At 54.1% G+C, this 24,043-nt stretch overlaps 1 protein-coding gene across 1 annotated transcript; it reads right to left on the bottom strand.

Annotated features, from left to right (window-relative positions):
* Positions 1-1,353: 1,353 nt before the first annotated feature.
* On the bottom strand, positions 1,354-23,399 carry CSF2RB (colony stimulating factor 2 receptor subunit beta). The gene is made up of 14 exons (XM_081129207.1): positions 23,358-23,399; positions 16,500-16,746; positions 15,817-15,940; positions 13,209-13,399; positions 10,886-11,037; positions 10,629-10,797; positions 9,923-10,058; positions 9,629-9,783; positions 8,249-8,388; positions 7,091-7,250; positions 6,289-6,379; positions 6,012-6,069; positions 5,101-5,204; positions 1,354-4,454 (listed from the first exon to the last, which is right to left on the bottom strand). The coding sequence occupies exons 2-14, from the start codon at positions 16,573-16,575 to the stop codon at positions 3,353-3,355; spliced, it is 2,658 nt and encodes an 885-aa protein (XP_080985333.1). The 5' UTR covers positions 16,576-16,746; positions 23,358-23,399; the 3' UTR covers positions 1,354-3,352.
* Between the last annotated feature and the right edge of the window lie 644 nt (positions 23,400-24,043).

The raw sequence follows: 24,043 nt of genomic DNA, 5'->3' as shown, positions 1-24,043 counted from the left end.
GATGTGTTAGGATGGGAGGGCCGGGGAAGGGTGTGCTTCTTTTCAGGTGGCTCTGTGATCAGCCTGTGACATTGTTGCTGCTTCTCTGGCCAGCTCTGACCCAGGTCCACTCTGGGAAAAGGGACACATGCTTCTGGGGACATCTCCGCTGCACAGTGTCCTGGTGGGGGAGGTGCAAGGGGCTCAGCTGCTCCCATCCCACCTCTGCTCCTGCCCTCCTTATGGAACACCCCAACCAATGACTGACACCCCGAGGGCCCCAGGGCCCAGCCATTTCTGCCCAATGTGGGGCGTTTGTAACAGGCAATTTTTGCTCCAGAGTTCTCTGTGGGCTGGCAGATGCTTTGCCAGGTCTAGAAGGTCTGATGGTTCCTCCTGCCCAGCTTTGCCTTGTCCCGTTTCCTTTCATCCCCAGCATGTCCTTCGCATGTCTACCTCCATCTCAGGGGCAGCTTCCTGGAGGTCTCCCGCTGTGACAATTCCTTCATCATCACCTGCTACATGCACGGCTCTGGGCCGGGTTCTCGGAGGCAGGCAGGTGAGGGACACGTGGTCCTACCCACCAGGTCTCCTGGGCCTTCAATGAGTGAGAACTTGCACCATTATTTTAGCTCCCAGAAAAATACAAACATATTTCATGGTCACCTCTGTCTCAATCTCCTCCCTCCACTGCATTGGTTTATAGATTTTCCTGCCTTGCCAAGAAACATGAACCATCTCGCATCTATGCGTGGTGAGAGGCCTTCCTTTCAAGGGCAGGCCCTGAACCACAGGGCCAGGGTACAAACCCTGACTCGGCCACCTCCCAGCTGGTTGACCTGGGACAAGTCATGGAACCTCCCTGCGCCTTAGTTTCCTCACTTAGAAAAGGGTAAGATAGGGATAGTGTCTGCCTCAGAGGGCCGTGGAGATTAAATGAGCTGATCCTGCCAAATCCATTGGGCAGCACCTGCCAGAAATAAGTTCTCAGTAATTCTCAGCTATTTTTGTGGGGAACTCAGTCTCCTAACTCAGTTCTTCCCTCTGATTAGAAAGCAAATAGAGGACACCCAGTTAAATTTGAATATTAGAAAACAATGAATAATTTTTTTTAGTGTAAGTGTATCTTTCATGCCCCCCTTTGGTCATCTTGCGTCACTCCCTTCTGGCTGTCCCAGGAGCACCACCTGCGTCTCACTCCTTAGCCACAGCACTTCTGTTCTCATTTAAACTGTCCCCAGACTCACTGTAGTGCCTCAAAGACCAAAGATCCTTCTGTTTAACAGAATTCACCCTTCTCAGTGCAACTGAGGTTTCCAACAGCACCCTCCCCACCTACTCCAATGCACTTACATGAATTTAGGGTCTGGTTTTAAATAAGAAATATTTTATTGCAATTTTTTTCAGTTAAAAACATCCGAACATTTTGGGATAAATAGCTTGGACTTCTTTCTAATACATGCAGGTCCACCTCATTCATTTTTAACACAGGTTTCTACTTTGGAATGTACAAAAAACATTGTTATTAATTTCATTGCTGGTGGATATTTACGTTGTTTATAATTTTCTTCCACCACAATCATTGCTGCAATGAACAGAGATTCCTGAACAAAAGAAACAAGAATATTTGTTCTGAAATGTGTTAAAACATTATAAAGCTAGAGAGAGCAATCAAAACGCCAGCACCGTTAGAGAGCAATGTAATACAATTGAAGGCCTAGCAACTGACCAAGTACATACAGGGCCTCCCTATATCATAAAAGGGGCATTTCAGATCCACGGAAAAAGAACAGCTGATTCAGCAAATAATGCAAAAACACCTGGCCACTCACTGGGGGACAGCGTAAGGCTAGCTCTCCATCTCACATGTGTATGTCCCCAAATCATTAAAATTTTACATGAAAAGCTTGAAACACAAAAAGAACTAGAAATAAATAAATTAATCAGGACAAATGCGCTTCTGAAGTGGGGACGGCCTTTGTGAACCTGGTATCCACACTGCAGCCACCCTGGCATTCGCCGGGAGATCTGTTAGACGGGAGGCGGCTTTGTGGACGCCCACAAGCCCCATCCACACAATCACAAGACAGACCACGGACGAGGGGAGTGTGGAATTGGCACCATGTGTGAAAGATAAGCAGTTTTAAAAACTCCACCAAAAAAGATGAGCACCCGACAGAAAGTCCTTAATACGCTTAGCCCAGTGAAAAATACTGAGGCCCATGAAATATAATACGTGCAAACTTGGAAGTTATCAAATAATACACATTCAAACTATTTAATGCTATTAGTTTTGCAGATCAGGAAGGCAAAGATTTAAAAGAACCATCATCCCCTCTTGGCCCAGACATAGGCCAAAAGCCTCTCATACTTGGCTGGTGGCAGTTGGAGTTGTAGGTCTTTCTGGAAAAAGCACAGCCAGACTGTTTGGACTACAAACCCTAGAGTGTATGTGCCCTTTTATCACTTTCCTTTGTCGAGCAGTTCTTTCCAACTTTTCTGCAGTAGACGTGGGTTCTGGACTCCCCACCAGAAAATTCCTCCTGAATTTTCCAGGCCCCAGCAGCCTGAGCGCAGGGAGGAGATCAGCCAGGAGCCAGCGTCGCCCACGGCTCAGGGCAGCGCCCGTCCGGGGTGCAGGTCCTGGGCCCGGGCATTCCCCAGTCACCTCGGTGACACTAGCAGGGCTTCCTGTGAGCTCAGAACACTGCTTCCCTTGCACACCCCTTTACCATGCCCGTTTCTTGGAGTGACCGTCGAGACTGGTGCTTTGTCACCTCATCTGGGGCCATGGGCCCCGTCAGGGCGCCTGCCCTGCTGCCACCTGCCCCCGGGGTTGGAATCTTGAGTTTGTGGCTGCAGGAAACAGCTCCAGACACAGGTCCCCAACCCAACCAGGCCCGTCAGCATCAGAACAGGCTCTGATGGAGACATGACATCTCCAGACACGCGGAGCTTGGACCTCAAACTCACTAGAATAAAAAACCGGGGAAAAGAGAGAGGAAGAGCTAAAGAGGGAAACCTGGTAATGGGGGGAGTGAGGGGAATGAATGAGCGCGGGGCGCAGTCCCTCAGAGCCTAAGGACGGACAGGAGAGAAGAGTGTGTGCGTGTGCGTGTGCGTGTGCGTGTGTGTGTGTGTGTGTGTGTGCGCGCGTTTGTCTGTGAGGTGGGGCAGCAGGAGAGATAAAGAGGGAAGCTTGGCCTTGCTGAAGGTCAAGGGGGAGATGGATGGCTCGCTCAGTTGCCCGGTCTCCTCTCCTCAGCTTTGTAGAAACGAGTGTGGAGAAAACCAGAGGCTGCTGGGAGAAAGGCAGGGGGCGGGGGAGGGGCAGACCCTATTCTCCCACGTGTCTCCCCAGGGTCCGCAGGTCTCAGCACACTTCCCCAGGCCTGCTGACATCCCAGGGCGGCAGTGACAGGTAGTCCTGCTGCTTCAGGGCTTTGAAGAGCTGAATGGCCGGCACCTGGGGAAGGCCCTGGCTGGGAGGCTTCTTGGCCTGGAGGCCCTGGTCCAGGTCCCTGAGCTCAGGAAAGGGTCCGGGAGAAGAGGACTTTCTCTGGGGTGAGAGGGAGCCAGACCCCACGCCAGGGAGAAAGCAATAGTCACCCACCTGCTGCAGGACCAGGAGCCCCCCGGGGCGTGGAGAGACCGGGCTCACCTCTCCCCGGGGCTCCCTTGGGCTCAGGACCTGGCTGCTGCCCACCAGAGGGGACTTAGGGGACATGGTGGGAGGGAGCTCCACATAGCTGTCAAACTCTGACCTCACCGGGGCTGGGGCTCCAGGAGGCCCAGGAGCCTGACCGGGACAGAGGCCGTGGTTCTGGCCTGCAGGGAGGCTCAGAGGAGGAACCCGAGGGGCGGACAGGGCCCCTGTGGGTAAGGTGCGCGCCAGGTCTGCAGTGCTGACGAAACCAGAAGCCAGGGTGCTGTCCTCAGAGCCCCCAGACGCAGCGGACGGAGCTGCGGGGCTATCCTTCGTGCCCTGACCCCCCACCATCTGCCCAGGTGCAGGAGGGACGGGGCCTGCCCCTGACTCCAGAGAGGGGCTCTCCTTGGCCCCTGGGGAAGGTCTCCCCTCCACACCCCTGGCCTGGCGCTGTCCCGCCACCTGGGCCAATGGGACCAGCTGCATCTGCTCCCCTTCAGGCAGGCACAGGTACTCCAGGGACCCTGGGGGCAGGGGCTTCTGGCTCACACCCATCCGTGGGAGCTCCTCCTGCCCTACAAGGTCAGGCAGGGAGAGGCTGTGGGGTGGCCCCAGGTAGGGGCCATTGAAGTCGAAGCCGGAAGCCTGGCCCTCAAGCCTGCTGGACGGGGCTGTCAGGCAGGGCAAGGGACTCGGGGGCGGGTCCGTGGGCAGGTCCAAGGCAGCCGGAGTCGTGTTAGGCTCAGATGGTGAGTCATGGGCATTTTTAGGGTCCTCTATGGTGAGAGGTGACACCTCGCTGTGCATGCAATTTACAGGGGACACCCTGTGAGAGAACAGGTGCAGAGATATTGGGACCACCTTGGGCAGACATCTCAGCTCATGCAGGGGGGCTTGGGGGAGGGGACTCTAGGAGGCCTGGGGGAAGCGGGGTCCATGGAGAGCACAGAGCAGGCCAGGCTCGGTGGGTGGGGGAACCCAGGGCAGGAAATCGGACGTTCCTCCGGCTCCCCGTGCATCTGGCCCTCAGCCTCCGTGCTCTCGGTCAAGGTCCTCCTCTCCCAGGTGTGACCCTCTCACCCTTTGCTCCTTGACATGCCCCGCCCTTGCGAGCTCAGCCATCTCCTTGTCCCCTCCCCCAGCGTGCAGTGCCCTCTCCTGGGGGTTAGTGAGCTGGTGGCTCAGGTGCTGACCACGAGGGCCTGTAGCTCCTTGGCCATCCCATGAGGCTGAGGCAGTGTGGGCTGCCCCTGAGCAGCAGGGCACAGAGAGGCTACCTGTCGAACCTGAGCTCTGGCTCTTGCTAACCTGGAATCAGGATGTTCTTCCAGCCATCCAACTGGGTTGCCCCTGGCTTTAGTGCAAGCCATCTCCTTGGGCCTCTCCACACTGAGCACAGGCCAGAGGCCATCTCCTCAGAGCCTCCCATGCGCACCTTCCACCCCCGAGGGATCCCAGGTCCAGACACTCACCCCTCCAGCCCAGGGAAGAAGCTGTCCCACGGCCCTTTGTGTGAAGAGCTCCTGCTGGTGATGGCAGACACGCTGCTGGGGAGCCAGAGCCCCGCACTCCCATTCTGGAAGGGAAGGAGTTTGTGCCTATGTGAGTGGGACCTTGAGATGGTGTTGGCGGGGGAGGGCTGTGGGGGTGACAGGGGATTCAGTGAGCCCCCAGAAATGGGAGGATCTCAGCAGCATCAGGACCAGACACAGCCTTCTGACACCAGGAGGGGAGGCCAGAGATGGGCTGGGACTTCCCTGGGGTCCTCCACCCCAGCATTGGAAGACACGGACCCTGTTCTGGTGAGTCTGCTCATTGGGGTGTTGCTGCCTCCATGTTCACCCCCTAGTCTCCCCACATTGGCCCTGAGACCCTCCCCACACAGAGCTGGCCCTGCCTGGCTGCAGGGCTCGTTCACTCTGTGGTGACCTCAGCCCCTGGGATGCTCCCCCAGCCTCACGACCCAGCCACCTCAGTCCTTCGTGAATGATCCTGTCTCATCCCCACATGCCTGCTGCCTACAGTGACCTTTCCCACCTGGTGCCACCCAGGTCCCGCAAAGCTCAGCTCTGCTGTCCTGTCCTGGGAGAGCCATCCTGCATCCCACTACCCCTCACCCCAGCCTCGGTAGAACCAGCCCCTTCCTGAGCCCACTTTTTCACTCCTGGTATCCCCACACTCAACTCGTTCCTGCTCCATGTGGGCCCCTGAAGGCAGGGCACCCCATGCATCTGCGGGGCCTAGGGGTCTTCAGGGATGAGCCTGCAGGTGCTGGCCCTGGCAGCCTATGCCCGCTCTCCAAGGCCCCAGGAAGAAGTGAGGACATGGGCACTGGCACAGAGGAGCCTTTACCACCCCAGCCGCCCTCACGAACAGATCCTACCTGGAACAGCTGGCTCTTACTGGGGTTGGGGATTTTCTCCTTCCACTTCTGGTTCAGCCTGTAAAGATAGCAGGAGGTGACAGCCACCAGAGACCTTAGGGCAGCTCCCATGCTCGTGTACAGAGGGGAACCTGAGGCCCAGGGAGAGGGCAAGATCTGTCCAAGAGCCCCCAGGGAGTGGTGGCAGAGCAAGGGAATGGAGGGATCAGCTGTGGGATCCCTGTGGCCCCCTGGGGTCCTGGGTACCCCACCCCTAGCCATCATGGAGTCCCCTTACCTGTACCCATAGGTGCCACAGAAGCGCAGGGCCAGGAGTAAGGCGAGGGTGATGAAGACTAGGACAACGGCCAGGCCCCACGTGGGCAGCACTTCAGGCAGCCAGGAAAGAAAAAGGAGCATTAGCATCTGGGGAGGGAAAAGCTGGAAGCTCAGGCAAAAGTGAGGGACAGATTGAAGTAGCAAGTGCAGGGCCATGGGGAAGACAAGAAATCAGACCAAACCCTTCCCATCTCAGAGCCCCGTCGGCCCTGATGCTTGCTGATGGTAATTGGAATTTTGGGCTGAGTGGTCGCCGGTTAGTGGTTGACACAAAGGCTAATGAAGCCACGGGTCTTATTAATAGAGGGCTAAAACCCAGTCTGAGGGAGGCACGGTGACTACACCCACTCTTCTCTGCTCTCTCGAGATCTCACCTGCAGTCTCTGTTGTACAGCGTCACTTTTTAAAAAATTTTTTAAAAAAATATTGATTCCAGAGACAGAAAGGGAGAGAGAGATAGAAACATCAATGATGAGAGAGTCATTGATCAGCTGCCTCCTGCACGCCCCCTGCTGGGGAGCGAGCCCGCAGTCCAGGCGTGTGCCCTGACCGGGAATCGAACTGTGACCTCCAGGTTCATGGGTCAACTTTCAACCACTGAGCCACACCAACTGGGCAACAGGTGTCACTTTTGATGACTAGTGACACATGGGAGGGAAGGATGCTCGGTGGGGTGCGGTCACTTCTCTGTGTCTGCATCACCCTGTCCAGCATCCCAGGGGCCATAGCAGGAGGGGTGGGTATGGGCAGGAAAGACATACCCCACTCCGTGTCCCAGGAGCTCTCCTCACTCCACTCGCTCCAGATCCCGCTGTAGCCGTTGTAGGGCTTGACCCTCACTCTCGCCTGGTACCTGGTGGAGGACTCCAGAGGGGGCAGCGACATGATGTAGGTGTTCTGGAGGGGCTCTGTCTTGCTCTCCTGTGGGTACAGGTGTGTCAGCAGGTATGCTGGGGCTGAGGTAACTTTTGGAGACCACACGGGCACAGCTGCAAACCCCTCCCAGCCCAGGTCTCTGCTACTTGTGAGCACCCCCACCTCCCAGCCCCTGCTGTGGTTGCATCCTCGGGTCTGAGGCAGGAAAACTCCTACCACGGAGGACCCTCCTTTAGGCCCACACAGGGAGAGTACTCTGATGGGACCGGGGACCACACCTCTCGCAATGCACCGCTGTGATGTAAGACAACACTGTGGCCCAGAAAACCTAAGGGGTCACCCAGTCCCACTTTCATCATGAGATCCCTCAACATCCCTCCCAGCTCCTCGGGGGCAGCCTGAACCCTGATTAGGGTCTCTCAGGGGTGCAGTGCTGGGTGACTGGACTCTGGACTCTGAGATGGGGCTCTGGTGCCCGGAGCCTAATCCCAGATCCACCACTGATCCACCCCCTCCTGGCTTCAGTTTCTCCATTTCCAACCTGAAGGTCTGGGGCTCTCTCTGAGGTTTCTGTTCTGCCCTCTGGGTCCCCAGGTTCTGCACACGGATGGAGGGCTACCTGGGGGTAGGGACCTGTACCAAGCCCTGGGCTGGGGCCCTGCTGGCTTCATCAGGAGCAGATCTGCTCTGGGTGGCTGCACCTTTGTGTCCAGATGAGATTCCTCTGAAGAAATGTCCCCTTTATGACTTTTGAAAACCCTCATGCAGCATCTCTGAGCCCTCTGCACCCTAACATCTATGCCGCCTTTGATATTCAGGGTCACATGTGTTAATTTTGGCCAAGTCACATCATCTCTTTGAGCCTCAGTTCCTGCACCAAAGGATGGAACTATGACCTGCCAGCCAGCCAGCATTGTGATCACCAAGTCCTAGTGGCTTCTGCTGACTGGTCACCTGCCGGAGCCAGGCCTCTGGCAGGTGGTGCCCTCCCTGGTGTTGTCTCACATGCCTCCCCAGCAGCCCCCCAGGGCACAGGCCCTCACCTCCCACGAGTCTGTGTCTTTCTTGTACTGGACCTCGAAGGTGTACTCTATGTATGTGAAGAACATCGCCTCTACTTCCCAGCGCAGGATGTAGCCGTCTCTGCCCTTGGTCAAGTTGAGTGTCGGGGGCGCCATCTGGACTGGAGGGAGGAGACTTTCAGGGAATACTGTTCCTGACATCCTCCCACGGGACATTCCTTTCGTTCCATGCTGGTCACAGGTGCCGTCTGCACCGGCCCCAGGACCCCAGGTCCCACCCATCTCAGGGTCTCTGCACCCCTTCACTGCATCATCCGATTTGACCCGAGCAGCCCTGATCTTGTTTGAGCTTCACTTGTTTTGTAGTGAGGTGACCCCAAGCATGGGTTACTCATAGCATTTAAGTAAAAATAAAATCACTATAATTGGTTCTATTCTAGAGCTGTGACTGTTCCAGGTACTGTCAGACATGCTCGCTCTACATGAATTATTTCACTCAATTCTAACAACACCTCTATGGGGTAGGTACCGTTAACTTGTTACACTTTGCAGACAGAGAAACTGAGCCCCAGAACAATGAGTCACTTATCAAGGTCGGGCAGCTAGCAAGGGCTAGAGACCAAGGTTGAAACCCGGCCAGTCCCCAGAGAGTAAGTGGTGGATTCTAACCCAGGTGGCTAAGACAAACTGGCCATTGCCTGCGACACACACTGAGGATGGGAAGGCAGAGAGGAAGAACCTGGTCACCCTGAAATAATGTGGCAGTTCCTTTGCATGGGACCTTGCTACATGTCAGGAATCAGGGAAATTATCCAGGGGTATTAACCAGGGACATTAACTAGGGATGTTAACCAGGGGTATTAACAGGGATATTAGCTGGGGATGTTAACCAGGGATGTTAATCTGCAAGGAGCTTCAGTTTATTTGCCTGAACACTGATAGGAACAAAATATAGGTCAATTATTTTGAAGACTGAAAAGATCCATCAGGGGACGACTTTGGGAACCTGAAGGCAAAACACCCACTCAGGGAACGGACAGAAAGCTGGCGGGAGCACCGGGAGGCATGGCCGAGAGCACATGGGGCAGCTGCGGGCTGGGGAGGAAGGCGGAGCCCGCACAGTGGAGGGAAGGGCGTTAAAGGCGTGTCCTTGGGGAACCTCCTACGTGTTATTTGCCGTTGCTGTTGTGTTACTGCTTCTTGAGAACCCAAGAGGAGATTCTAGAATCCAAGAGGTGATTCTAATGATATTTGTTCACTTTGCTCACTGGACTGCGTTTGTTGAAAGTCACAAATGTGAAGACAGGGCCATAAGGAACCCTGAGCTTACGTGGTTTACACAATAAGACACAGCCCCCGCCCCCCCCCCCCAGCCCCCAAGAGGGCTGGGGGCAAACTCACTGTGGTCTGAGCTCTTTATAAACTTCTCTTCCTCCTTTGGCCGAACAGAGACGATGTACTGGCTGTGGTTCCAGGGATCGGCCACGGGAACCTGGCACCGGTGTCGGACATAGGGGCCGCTGGCCTCCTTCAGCACCGGGTGGCATTCTTGCTCCCTGAGGGCCACAGCAGAGGTGAGGGCGGGAGGAGGCAGGGCCTACGGGGGCCGAGGCGAGCTGTGGCCGCTGCTGGGCACCCATGGGCAGGAGAAGGCCTGGAGAGGGCAAGGCCTAGGGGAGGGAAGGGGACACTCACCCTGCGCTGGGGCTGGACTTGTAGAAGAGGGTGAAGGAGAGAGAGCTGGTCACCTCGAGCCTCACTTCCCAGGAGCAGCTGAGCTCGGTGCCCCCATCAAAGAAGCACTGGAGGTTCTGGGGCTGGGCCTTGTCCCCTGGGAGGGAGACAGTCCCTCACTCATTCCCTCCTTCATTCAGTCCCAGCTCTCAGTAGCTGCCCACCATGAGACTCATCACAGGGAGAGCCTGGGCTTTGGGGCCCAGACCAGGGGTTAGGCTCCAGCCTGAGCCTGCCAGCTGTGTGACCACAGGTCAGAGAGTAAATCCTGTGAACCTTCATGCCCCTTATGGAATGGGGGCAGCGTCTAGTTTCAGGGCTTGAGGATTTGACACAAGAATGGTGGTTGGTTTGCACGTGGTGCAGCTCTCGGGGAAACAGCCGCTCAGAGCGCCGCAGGGACCACTGCTGCAGTGATTCCTGGGCAGAAAGTGCGGACACCGGGCCCAGAGTGAGCCGGATGCTGGGCTGCCTCTGTGGAGTCACATGGGCAGGTGGGCCTGGGAGGCGCCTCTAAGTACATGGCACAGAGGTTGGTGGCGCCTCTAAGTACATGGCACAGAGGCTGGTGGAGCCTGCAGTGTGGACCCCCAGACTCCTTTTGTCCAGGAACTGCAATGAGCTGCCCTCCCCACAGGAGGGTGTCATCCCCACTCCACTCCCTTACCTGGCTGGGAGTCCCAAAGGACCTCCGAGCTCCATTGGCTGGGCCGGCCCGAGAGCCCTGAGCCTGGGCCCAGCCGGGTGCGCACTCGGGCCACGTAGGTGCTGCTGGGCATGAGGTGCTCTGGCCCCAGGTCGGCCTGCGGGATGGCGGAGTAGAGGGTGGAGGCATCCTGTCGGGAGAGAGGCGCTGTTGGAGCAGGTGCTGGCTGGGCTGGGTCCACCCTGTGGGCTCTGGGCAGAGCTGGCTGAAGTCCCTACCTCCCAGGAGTCCTGAAGCCGCCTGTAGAACACCTCGAACTCCAGGTTTGATAGCCACTGGCTCTGGGAACCCTCGAGAGTCACATTCCAGGTCAGCAGGAACCGGTCTCCGGCAGCACTGACGTGGAGGTCCTTAGGTGCGGGGGGCTGCACTGTGGGAGAGGAAGTCAGGGGTCTGTGAGGGGCTGCATGGCCTTTGTGTGGACAGCCTGGGGTTCCAGGAGGAGCGCTGCCCCGCCAGCAGACCGATCTTGGACAAGACCCCAGTCCTGTGGGCTTCAGGACCTTCATCTGCCGAATGGAGGGATCCAGTGTGACTGTGAATGACGGCTGTGCAGACAGCTGTGCACATATAACACAAGCTCCATACAAGGTGCTGACAATTACACTCTACATGCAGCCTCCCTCTGTCCCCAGGTGCCCACGACCCAGGATGTCGCCTGTGTGGCACCTCCGACCCAGCAGAGGGCACTGTGGCCCATGTTACTCCTCTGTGTGTCCATTCTCCTTCCCCTTCCCACCTGCCCAATGTCCTGCACCTCCAGTGCCCATCATAAAAGTCTCCTCCTCTAGAACCTTCTTGGATACCCCCAGGCAGAATCTTTGCTCCTTCCCCAGTCCCACCTAGCCAATCGTGTGGTCCTTACCTGGTGAGCTAATGTGTTTCCACATCTGCCTCCCCAAGCTGTCAGGGAGCTTGTGGGATGGCAGGTTTTGGGTCTTGATCCCCTTCCCACTCCCCCGGGCCTGAGATGTAGTGGTTTAGTGAATTTGGGGGACAAAGTGAATGGAGAAATGAATGGAGACATGTAGGCAACCTCTAGAGACTTTCCATGAAATCATTTCATCAAGCAGCAGCAAGCATGCCTCTGTTGGAACCTACAGGGCCGGGCGAGCAGATTCGTTAATGAATGAATGGCATGGCTCCTGCCCTCCTGAATGCCCAGGGCTGACATTCCAGCACAAAGAATTCGGTAAGAGCAAACAGGATGTAAATATTCTATGCTGCACACGGAGCTCGGTGTGTTAGAGCGTGTCAGAGCTGGGGCCTTCAGAACATCTTCAGGCCAGGCAGGACACCTCTTTCCTGGCCCCACTCACACCAGGCATCACTAACCAATCGCTGCACTTGGCCCCTGAGGCTTCATGGAGTGGAATCCCTCTCAGCACGGAACTCTAGGAAGCTGCTACCAACTGGGAACCCAACAGAAAACCTATTCACCCAACCTGAGAGATTTTAGTCCACCAGCCCATTTCACAGATGGAGAAACTGATCGAGAGAATAAAGCATCCAGATCTCCACATGTGGGAGCCTCGAGCAGATCAGATGCCCACCTGTCCTCTCCCGGTACCTCAGCCTCCCTGACTCATTGCCTTAATGGTTGGGGTGGAGCTGACTTCCCAACTAACAAATGCTCCAGGAGGCAAATGTCCTCCTCGCCTCCCCATTTTTATGGTGTCCCCATGTCCACTGTGATGCCTTTCCTGTTACCAGGCCATAAGCTTCACAAGGGTGGGGTCCTTCCAGGCCCATTCACTGCCTTCCTGCTGTACATAGTGCTCCACGGGGGAACGGGGGAACGGGTGAATTGCACGCACACCCTGACCCTGACTTGTACTCCCATGTCCGCATCCCCTGGCCACATCCCAGTTGACTCCTCATTTCTCCATGGGGTTAAGGCCTTAGGTCACATTCTGGGCCCCAGTCTCCTGCCTCTATCCTCCACCATCTCCCCAGTACATCACCCCCTCTGGCATTGTCACACCCTCATCTGACTATGTCATGCCCCCTCAATGGCTTCCCATTGCCTTGACGTTGACCTATAAGGTGGTGAGCTCCATCTAACATGCAGGAAACACTTGGCAAGTCTGTCAAGTGACCCAGAACTGTCACTTCTGCTCAGTGGTGGCACTTTGAAAAGTTACGAAACCTCTGTGGGTCTCAAGCACCTCATCTGAAAGATGGGTCATTGCAGACATTGGATGAGACAGTAAAGACGAAGGAGTCCCTTAAACTGGTAAATGTTTATGTGAATGCTTCATCTAGAAGGGACGCTTCAGTGCTGGAGACAGTGGCTCGGCAGGTGGTGGAGCAGCCAGGGCCGGGCGGGGGCGCCTTTAGCCAGGGGCTCCTCACATTGCACCGGCTCCAACACCTCCATCATAAGGCGACCATATTCTGTCCCCTCAAGAAACCAAATCCAACCCTAGGCCAATGTCTCTACCCCTTGAAGACTCTCACTCCCTCTGCAGTCTGACCCCCCCCCCCGGGGCCCACTGTCCACACTGGGGGCCACCCCCAGCCAAGGGCCCCAAGCCTCACCATGCTGGGTCAGAACAACGGTGAGCTGGGTGCCCAGAGGCCTGTCCGGTTGGAATGAGAAGCTGTCCTGGTCGGCAATGACAAACAGCTTGTAGGGAATGACACATTTTCTGGGCACACAGCGGGGAGAAGGGCAATCGGACCAGGGCATGTCGTCACTGAGATCACAGGATACTGGCTGCGGGGGGGACCTGCCAGGAGAGGACGCAGGTCAGTCTGGACTGAAGAACTGCTCATTCGCAACATTACTGGGCGGCTCCCAGGTGTGAGGCTTTGCCCAGGGCCAGGCGGTCGGGCAGTGAACAAAACACACAGGTCCCTGCCCCCAGAGCCAGCGTCTGCAGGAGGGAGACACACATGAAACAGCTGGATGAAACTAATCGCGTGTCAAACGGAGAAAACTTTATGCAGACAAGGGCAGCAGGAAAGGGTGATAAGGAGGCCAGGAGTGGGGGTGCAATTTGAAAGAGGGGAGACAGGGAAGGGCTCCTGAAAAAGGTGACATTTGAGTAGAAACTTGAAGGAAGTGGGGGAGGAGCCATGTGAATTCTGGGGAAAGGGGATTTCTAGTAATTGCAACAGCAAGTGAAAAGGCCCTGGGGCAGGCTCAGATTTGTAGTGTTGAGTGACCAGGCAGTGAAACATTGTGCATGGAATAGCGTATGTGAGGCTGGGAGGCCGAGGAGGCTAATTGAGTGAGGTGACAGGAGGTCAACACTTAAAAGGAATTTAAGGAATTTGGATTTCTCTGTAAGTGGGGAAATTTAGAGTTATGAGCCAAGGAGTGACATATTCTGACATATGCTTTGAAAGGATTCCTCTGGCTGCTGGGTTGTGGACAGATTGGTTTGAGGGGGGCTGGCAATACTGGAAGCAGAAGGACCAGTCAGGAGGCTTCTGAATATCCCAAGTGATAGGAAATGGTTTGACCCAGGGTGATTGTGTTAGCATTGGCCAGATTCACGTAAGTGAAGGGAGGTGGGAAGCCTGGAGCAGGCGTGGTCTTCTGGGGGCAGAGCAGGAATTGGGTTTAGGATGTTTAGGGTTGAAGACACCTATTTTCTGAGGGATGGGGTGGAGAGGCAAGTGCCCCTGTTGGTGTGCAGCTTCGGGGGAGGTCTGAGCTGGAGAGAGCAGTGGAGGCCCAGAGCCTGAGGTGTATCTCTGCCATTGGGCCACGTTATAAGAGTGGAAGACTGAGCCCTGGGGCATCTCACCCTTCAAGTTCAAAACCAAAAAGGGAGCTGGACAAGGAGACAGAAAGGATGGGCCGGGGACACAAGGGTGAGTGTGGTGACCAGAAGTCAGGAGAAAGAAGTGCGTTAGGAGGACACTGCGGTGGGTCCAAGTCAGGTGCGCTCCAGGTCAAGGAGGGAGAGGGCTCAGAGGGGCCCTTAGGCTTAGCGCTGGCAAGAGCTTTGCTGACTTCAGCAGGAGCGGTTTGGGCGGCCTGGTGGGGGCAGCAGAATCCGGGGAGTAGGATCAGGAGAGAGTAACTGGAGAGACCCGGCCGTCGGGTCTGGACAACTCTTTAGAGGCACGTTGCTACAAAGAGGGGCAGAGGGTGGGTCTGGGCTGGAGGAGATGGGGTCAGGAGAGGCCCCAGAGCTGCACCCCTTCTCGGCAACTGTAAGTGGGGGTTGGGTACTTTAGCTCAGTGATTGTGAATGATCTCAGGGGAGGGCCCGTCCATGGCACAGGAAAGAGTAGAGACCGTAGAGACAGTGATGTTCTTGAGCAGCAAGACCAAATGGGACACCGGCTGCAAAATCACTGCAGGAAATCAGGGCAGGCGGACCCAGGGAGGCGGTGGTGTGCAGCCCGGCAGAGTGTGGGGGGGCAGGCGAGGGCCTCCCTTCTGTGGAGTCTGGTGTCTCAGCACAGGAGGAAGCAGGTCACAGGCAAGGGCGGGGGGTGCAGTGGGAATGAGGAGGGGAGAGAGAGACGTACAGAGGCTCCCAGGAGAGCAGGAGAGAGCTGAACAGCCATGCCGGTGGGTGACAGTGGCTCCTCCCAGGGAGTCCTGGGAGGATCCTTGAACCCGTGACCCCAGCTGTTTAATTATTTCTATTACTGTGAGTTCCACTCTCACCAAACCCCAGCATGGTGCGAGGTATCTCCCCGAAAGGCATATTCCCCAGAGACCACTTGAGGGGAAAGGACAAACTCCTCCACCTGGAGGTTTCAGGGCTTGGGGACACATGGAGCCCAGCTGGCAGGCCAGACGCAGGTGTTGGCCACCAGGTGGTGGGGCTGAGGGACCTCAGCTCCACAGCCTCAGTTTTCTCATCTGTGAACTGGGTGGGCATCTTATCCCCACCATGCCCACCTCTACAATGGAAGGTATGCGGGGTGATTTTGTTAAACTGTGAGAAAATAAAAGAAGATCATCACCATCATCAGCAACAGTTACACAGACGCTCTTCCCAGAAACCCTGGCATCGGTCACCAGCACCCGGGCCTGGTGGCCACCTGAAGGAGCAGGAGCTCCTGGGCAGGGGCCTCCCTCCTCTGTTCTCTGTCCAGGTTTTTCCTGGCACAGCCCCACACCGCAGCCCCTGCCTGCCCTCCAGCTCCCTCCATGCCCTCCAGCCCCAGCGTCACTCACTTATTCAGCCTGCGGTGGAGGGTCACGTTGATGACCTGCTGGGCGTCCTCGGTGTCAGCCCACCTGCAGATGATGCGGCTGGTGTAGTCGTTATGGCAGCTCAGGGTCTGCAGCGGGACGGTCCCTGACCCGAGAAAGGCAAGAAGGGATCACACCTTTCCCCTCTAGATGCCCCTTGTCACCATCCCTCCCAGCCTCTCCTGGGTGCCCAGCACTGGGGACCTCCTGCCCATGTCCTTGGCCAGCTGCCAGGCCTGAGGGTTGGAAAAGCGAATGTGGTTCCCACAGTTATCAGAGATGCCAAGTTCTCTGGGAGCCCTTGGGGAGTGGGTGCATGCGCCCCAGGAGCACCCCAGCTGGGCCTCCAAGCACCAGGAAGTTGCTGGAGAATACAAAGCAGGGAGAGGCCACCAGGCTGAGGCCCAGGGAAGTAGGAATCGGTCAAGGCCACGTCAGAGGCGCAGAGTTGGGGGTAGGGGAGAGAAGGGGCAGGAAAAATGCTGGAAGGGCCAGCCTGGAGGTCAGAGGCCTTGAATGCCACCCTGAGAAACGTGGGCAGGGAGGGGGAGCCTCTGGAGTCTGGGGCTTTCTGGGGGATATGTGGTGGACAGCTTCACCCAACGGTCCCAGTGAGGAGGGGGGCTGGGAAGAGGAGAGAGAGGGGAGGGAGCGGTCGGGCTCACCTTGGGCCTCTGCCATGCTGGACTCCTGGCTCAGGGTGAGCAGGGCGATGGGGAGCAGGCACCAGGCCAGCGCCATCTCCCCGTCAGCTGTGGGCGAGCAGGGGCCAGCACGGGTGGGCACAGGTCTGGGCAGGGGCCAGGTCCTCACTGGCCTGGAATCCTGCGTTCCTTCCGAGTTGGGGGCCAGGCCAGACCCATGTCAGCTGCTCCTGTGAATCTTCCCTGCAGGTTTCTGCCTTCTCTAGGCCTGTAGAGGAAATGACATCTGGGAGCTGCCCCTCCCAGTCCTGCATCCCCAGGGACTCTGCCCACTTTTAGGATGAATCCAAGAGTGGCTCTGCTTCGTGGGCTCCATCTCCCACTGTGGCCTCGGCCTGGCACCTTGGACCGCCCCTTCCCCTTAGCCTCAGTGTCCTCCAGTGTGACCAGGAGGGAGGTACTCTCATGGCCTCTGAAGAAATGGGTTTCCACTGGGTCAGGTGTCGGGCTCCCCCGTGCAGAGCCCGGGGGGTGGGAAAACCAGAGAGGGAGGCCTAGTATTATTTTGAGTTCCCCATGGGCTACTGACCTACATCTGCTTTGGGGAGTCACTGGGTGGTGGGGACAGTGCCCTCCCCTGGGTGTGATCAGGTGTACACTCACACACTCGGGGCCTGGTGCTCTCCCCACCTCTGCCCCATTTCCTGGCATTCCTCCCACACCGCTCTCTGAATGCCATTTCCCTTTTCTCAGCAAGAGGCTGGGGATTTCCTCTTTTCATCCCTAGGAAAATAGTCTGAAACCTCACTCGAGTTGCAGGAGAGCATGCGCGTGCACACACACACACACACACGCACTCACACACAGGATAGATCAGCGGGCAGACAAACTGTTTTACCAAGGATGTGCTGAATGATGGAGGAACTGGGAATGAGCGTACAGCGATGGAGTAAGAAAACATGCTAAGATGCTTGGGGAACGTAAAACAGATCAGCTCAATCCCTGCCCCTCACACCATTCCCCAAATATCGGGCTGCTTGAACATCTAAATGGGCCCTGGCCGGTCTGGCTCAGTGGTTAGAGCTTTGGCCCTCGGACCGAAGGGTCTCGGGTTTGATTCTGGCCAAGGGCATGAACCTCGGTTGCAGGCTCCATCCCCGGCCTTGGTTGGGGCCCGTGTGGGAGGCAACCAGTCGATGTGTCTCTCTCACATCTCTCTGTCTCTGTCTCTGTCTCTCTTTCTCTCTCTCTTCCACGCTCTTTGAAAAGCAATGGAAAAAATATCCTCAGGTAAGGATTAAAAAAAAATTCAATGGGAGAAGTCGAAGCATATTAAACTGGCAAACCATAGAAATGAATGCCTTTAAACTATTCAAGCTTAAACACAATGGAAGAAATCAGAGACGAAGGCTGACAGAAGTACATAAAAGGAAAATCTTCTCTATTTTATAAAAATAACCAGACCATAAAGCAAAGGACAAAGCGCAAAAGAGAAATGTTTGCAGCAAAATTATGAAGAACAGATTACTATGTTTACATTGTAAATGGTTAAAACAAATTAATGTCATCAAAGAACACAAGCATAAAATCCACACAGGCGGAAAATTCATATTAGTGGCTAACAAAGATAAAATGCTGACCGCGAGCCAGCTGGGTTCAAAGGGCTTTATGGATATGAATACATGAATGTGTGGGTTACTACTAGAACCCCCACTTTATAGGTAGGAAACCGGTAGATGGGCCACAGTCACACAGCTAGTGAAGGACAGGCTGGGACCGAAGGCCACAGCAGGTGGGCGCTGGACTCCACTCTCAGCCACTATACCAGTAGGTTGCAGAGGGGCCCTGCTTCATGGGCTCCAGCCCCACCGTCGCCTCGGCCTGGCACCTTGGTACCATACGTGTCTATTGTGATGTATGTGACCCAACACACATTTCTATAGGCATGCATAAATACAGGCAAAACAAAACAAAAATCTTTTTTAAATCCTCACCTAAAGATATGTTTAGAGAGAGATAGAGAGAGAAACATTGGTCGGTTGCTTCCCATCTCCCTGACCTAGGATCGAACCTGCAACCTAGGTATGTGTCCTGACTGGGAATCGAACTGGCGACCTTTGGGTTTACTAGACAATGCTCAACCAACTGAGCCACCCGGCCAAAGCCAAAACAAAACTTTAAAACATCTCGTTTAGTGTCCTCGGGGAGATTTGAGAAATCATAGCCTTTTAAAAGAACAGACTGCTATGCAAAGAATAAATAAATAGAGATCTTGGAATTTGGTGGTAAAAAAAAATCCATAATTAAAAAATACACTCAGTAATGGGCCATATTACAGAATGACTGCTACAAATGACTGTGCCGTGATGCTACATGTTGAAGACGGAGCAAATGGGCAAGGAGAGGGATCGTCTTAGAGAAAAGTGGAGGCCTGGAGAAGAAATCCAGGAGCTCCAACATCTGGAAGCAGAGGACAGAGGTAGGCATGGCAGATGGTGTCAGCCAACTAGCTGCCCCTTTCTTCCTTGGTAACAGAAGTTCAGGTTTTATCTGGACCTTTTGCTGCGCAGAATAAAAGACTGTATTTCCTGTAGACTTCTAGCATTAGGTGTGGCCATATGACTAAATGTAATCCAGGGAGATACAAGTGGAAACATTGGATGTGCTCTCCAATAAGGCTGTTTAAAGGGAGTTGGCTCGGGTGGGAGAGGTCCTCCTACCTTTCCTCCTTTTTCCCACCTGCTACTTGGAAGTGATGGCTGGAGCTCCAGCAGCCACTTTGGACCACAGAGTTACCTTGAGGATGAAAGCCACATGCCACAGAAAGAGAGAAACTTGGATCCTTCTTTTCACTGTGGGGCAGCCATACCAGCCTGAGGCTGCCTATCTCTAGACATCTTTTACGTGAGTGAAAAATAAACTTCTGTATTGTTAAACTACTGTTGTTTGGGGATTTTCCATGTGAGCCCAAATGGATACAATTAGAAATAGAAGAAAACTTCACAGGGCTTTGAAGGAGACGGCAGTTCACTAGTGAAGAGTAAGATTAATTTTTAATAGTGCCATACTCAGTCACATGCTGGTGAACCTTCAGTCATCCAAGAATAAAAGGGTAATCCTAGAAGCTTCCAGAACGAAAGAAACAAAAACAGGTTCTTTTTAATGTAGCAAGAGTCAGGTTGGCAAAAATTTTCCCAAGAAGTTAGTGACCCTGAACTCCAAATACACAGTGATGTCTTGAAAATAAGGAGAGAGAACAGTTTAAACTTAGAATCATAAAAAAATTAAGCTTACTTTGACGTTCAAGGGAAAAACCCCACAATGTTTTGGAAATGTAAGGGCAAAAAAAAGCTTTTTAGGTATTTTTTGAAAAAAATTACTGTAGGATGTACTTCAGGAAAGAAAAAAAAAAAAGAAAGCAAGGAAGCATGTGATACTGGAAAAGGTGGAGAGAAAATAAACCAATAAGACTTGCAGCTAAGTAAAGAAGAATAGTTCCTGTATAGAGTGAAAATAAATACAAGACACTATTAAATTCAAAAATCAGATGATTTTACCCTGGGAGTTGGCTGTGAGGTTGTGGTGGACAGGAGGGGAGAAGTGAAAGTTTGCTAAGCACAAACTTTAGCAAGGGCATCTGTGTGTTAATTATACCCAACTGCTGATGGAAAATAGAGGTTAAATGTGTGTTAAAAATATAAGGGTTAAAAATCACTAAGAATGAGAGGTGACTGCAGGGGCAAGAAGGAGACAGGGAGGGAAAGGAGGAGGGAGAACAGAGAAGAGAGAAACCAAACACCTCCTCCCTCAAGAGAAACACGCGCTTCAAAGCTCCCAAACCCGAGAAGAAATCTGATGGTAGGAGTAAAAACTGGAAGCGAAAAACAAAACAAACACCCAGCCCACTGCAAACAAAAGCAATTTCAGAGGACAGTCTGACAAAGGCCTTTAAAGAAAGAATGCATTGCGGTAACTTAGGGATTATTCCAGAAAGGGACAGAGAGCCTTTAAAAAAATCTATTCACGACTAAAAGAAACAGATGAACAGGCTGGTGGGTGTGGCTCAGCCTTCGAGCCTCGACCTAGGCCCCAGGAGATCCCGGTTCGATCGATCCCGGGTTTCGGGCTCGATCCCCAGCAGGGGGCATTCGGGAGGCAGCCGATCAAGGATGACTTTCATCATTGATGTTTCTCTCTCTCCCTCTCCCTTCCTCTCTCTGGAATCAATAAAATATATTTTAAAATAAAGAAACAGATGTACAGATTAAAGAGGGGGAAAAGGGTAAGTCTCTCTTGATAGATGCTTCTAAATAGTTGATAGTACAAAAGCCATTCTTGACTAAACAAATAAACCTTGGCAAATGAGGAGAGGAAGGAGAGACTGACATTTCTGGAATCTACTAGAAACCCGTGGCGATGACATCAGAGGCAAAGAGAACATTGGTGCCCTCCTGGTCAGAGGCACAGAGAAGCTGCCCACGATCGTCAGTCCTCTCCCAAAAAATCTCTAAATTCGATGCAATCTAATCAAAATTCCAAAACAGTTTCAAAAGGATTTTTAATGGGCTTGAGAAGCTGATTCCAAATTATAACAAACCGAAAATGAGAGACTTGCTCTATGTGCTATAGAAATAACAAGGAATATAATAATATACAGACGGAACAGAATACAGTACCGGCAATAAGCAAGGAGGAGTTCGAGGGGTAATAAGGGCCTTTCAACTCACCGAGGGGAGGATGGGCTGCGTGCAGACAGCTAATGGTACTGCCACTAGTAGCCGATCATTTTTCAGGTTAGATGATCACTTTACATATTACCCACCTCTCTAGATTCTAGGTGGATTAAAGATCTAAAAACCAAAACTAAAACGATAAAAGCACCACAGATACTTCTTTCATCTGAGGGGCTGAACAATTAATTCATCAAATCCAGACAGCATTAAGTAAGAAATAATGGCAGATTTGACTTGCAAGCTATGAATACATTTTTAGATGAAACAATAAAAACAGGTGATAATCTGGAAGAACATATTTTCAATACACATTCGCATAAGTCATCAACACACATGATGAATGACTCACTCCTCAGGCGCAGAGATACAAGGCAAACAATCCATCAGAAAATGAACAAACGACACTTCCCTGAGCACCATTGAAGGAGGCCCTCTGGTGAAGGTGCACAACTTCCCCCATCATCAGAGAAAAAACTCCAAGTGGGAGCCAGATAATTTTCACCCAGTTCATGGGAACCAATTCAAAGAGCCTCTCCCTGCAGAGAAACCAGCCTTTCCACGCCGGACCCGGCGGGCAGATGTAGATCCCGCTGCTTGGAGGCTGGCGTGGAAATGCCTTAACCACGCCGCCTCTCGCCCAGCAATTCCGCTCCAGGGAGGGCTGCAGGGGCGCTTCACAGGCGAGGAAAATCCGAAGCCACCTAAGCGTCCCCCAATACGGGGCTGGGCCCACTGGGGTGTGTCCAGATTATTAATAAGGGCCATGTACATCGTAGGGTTAACAAATGAGTTCGATCTATATGTATTGTTGTGGCAAGTTGCTAAAACACAATACCAGGCGAGAAAATAATTCAGAACAAGACATATGGAATAATCTCGTTTCTGTACAAAGAAAACCCACATACTTATGTTATGCTTGGAAAGTGTTTGGAAGGCTCCCGGTGGAGAGGGCAGGGCTGGAAGCAGGGGATAGAGATGCTGCACGATTCTGGATGATTCTAATTTTTCATAGAGTGGACATCCGTGCACTTACTTGTCTAACATTAAACACGCTCACTAAATGCTGAGCTGTCCTGTAGCGCTGGGGAAAGTAGCACAACAAACGTAGAACCGGTGAATGGAAAGAGTGACCTGAAGCTGCCGGGAAAGGCTTGACTTGTGAAACCCTTAGGCGGAGAAAATCAGAACCCGGCCACGCAAAAGTAACGGGGTCTCGGAAGAAGAAAAATTGTACGTAGGCAACTGTCACCAGAGGCTGTCCGGGGAGGCCCACAGGCTCGTAGCCCAGTTCAGACCCCTAGAAACACCTGCCCTCCCATCTGCGGGGCAATCACACACACGTGCCCCTGCCTTCACACACCTGCACACACGTGCAGGCACCCCTGGGCGCCCACCCGCCACCCAGACAACACACTTGCGGACAGAACACTCACACCTAGGTCCGAACCCAGCCAAGGGACAGCAGGTCAGGGAGAGTGTGACAGCCAAAGCGTCCTTTGAGGGAGAAAACTGTCTGTGGGTAAGGGACTGGGCTTCTCATTTTCCAAAGTGAGCTCCCCAAGCCACACCAAGCCCTGGCCTGAGCACAGCAGGGCCCGTTTCCCCTCCAGCCTCCCAGGCTCCACATCCTCGCATCCCCGCGGACACCATGTGCATGTGCGGCGCCCCCCTTTCTCTCTCTCAGTGTCGGGGACTGTCGGCGCTCCTCCCATTCTAGATGTGAGGACACAGAAGCCCAGAGCAGGGAGTGGATGTTCCCACTGTCCCCAACGCCTAGTGACACCTTAGTAAACTAAGCAAAGATGGAAGGAACACAGCGCCTGACTCCCAGGCCTGAGCTCTCCACCCCGCTAGGTGTAGCTAGTTGAATCCCACCAGGGAGGCCTGCCCTCCCCCCAAGCCCCTCACTCAGCACCCAAGCAGGTCAGCACCCAAGCGGGTCAGCACCCCGGTTGACTCCTCACCCACCAGCTGCCCTAGGAGTCCAGGCTCAGGTCTTTCCAAGAGACCAAGCCCTAACCTCAAGTCCCCAGAGCAACCTGCCCACTTAACACCCCCAGGCTCTCCCTGTCCCTTCCGTCCCAGTCTCTCCACACTCCCCTGCTCCCCACCCCACGGTCAGCCTGCCCCTAAAGCCAGGACCTACCTCTCTGTGGACGGCAGACCAACCTTCTGCCGGAGGCTCCAGGCCGCAGGGAGCCTCTCACGCTTCCTATTTATGCTGACGTGGTCCTTAGGAAACCGAGAAGCAGAAAGGGGAAGTGATGCCCAGGCCTGCTTCTGCACAAGCGGCTGCCCAGCTTCTTAGAACTGTGAATGCCAGGATATCACTTCTTTTTTTAATCTTCACCTGAGGATATTTTTTCCATTGCTTTTCAGAGAGAGTGGAAGGGAGAGAGAGAGAGAGAAACATCAATGCGAGAGAGACACATTGATTGGTTGCCTCCCGGGATTGATCCTGCAACCCTTCAGTCCGAGGGCCAATGCTCCAACACTGAGCCAAACCCGTTAGGGCCGCCAAACCTGCTAGGGCCGCCAAACCGGCTAGGGCCACCAAACCTGCTAGGGCCGCCAAACCGGCTAGGGCCACCAAACCGGCTAGGGCCGCCAAACCGGCTAGGGCTATCACTTTTCACGCTAAGCCTTACTGTTAGTCGACGTTCCCTCTGCCAGAAGGACTTCAACCCCACTTCGTCACCCTGTGAACTCCTACACATCCTCTGTGAGCTCAGCACACACTTCCTCCATGCAGCCTCCCCTGATGCCGCAAGGGGATGCAGGGGAAGGTGGCTGCAATTCCAAGAGCAAGTGAGAGCCCAGAGCCACGTGGAC

This window comes from Miniopterus schreibersii (genome assembly GCF_964146895.1).
Source record: "Miniopterus schreibersii genome assembly, chromosome: 2".
Taxonomy (NCBI): domain Eukaryota; kingdom Metazoa; phylum Chordata; class Mammalia; order Chiroptera; family Miniopteridae; genus Miniopterus; species Miniopterus schreibersii.
This window is presented reverse-complemented; position numbering and strand designations above follow the sequence as displayed.

What these genes read in the sequence shown, in the direction of transcription:
- CSF2RB (XM_081129207.1), bottom strand. Translation starts at nt 16,575, where the DNA reads ATGGCGCTGGCCTGGTGCCTGCTCCCCATCGCCCTGCTCACCCTGAGC. An exon ending in CTCCTGGGACACGGAGTGGG is followed by an intron (nt 6,380 to 7,090) that starts GTATGTCTTTCC and finishes GGCTGCCTGAAG; the next exon opens with TGCTGCCCACGTGGGGCCTG. An exon ending in GTAAGAGCCAGCTGTTCCAG is followed by an intron (nt 5,205 to 6,011) that starts GTAGGATCTGTT and finishes CTTCCCTTCCAG; the next exon opens with AATGGGAGTGCGGGGCTCTG.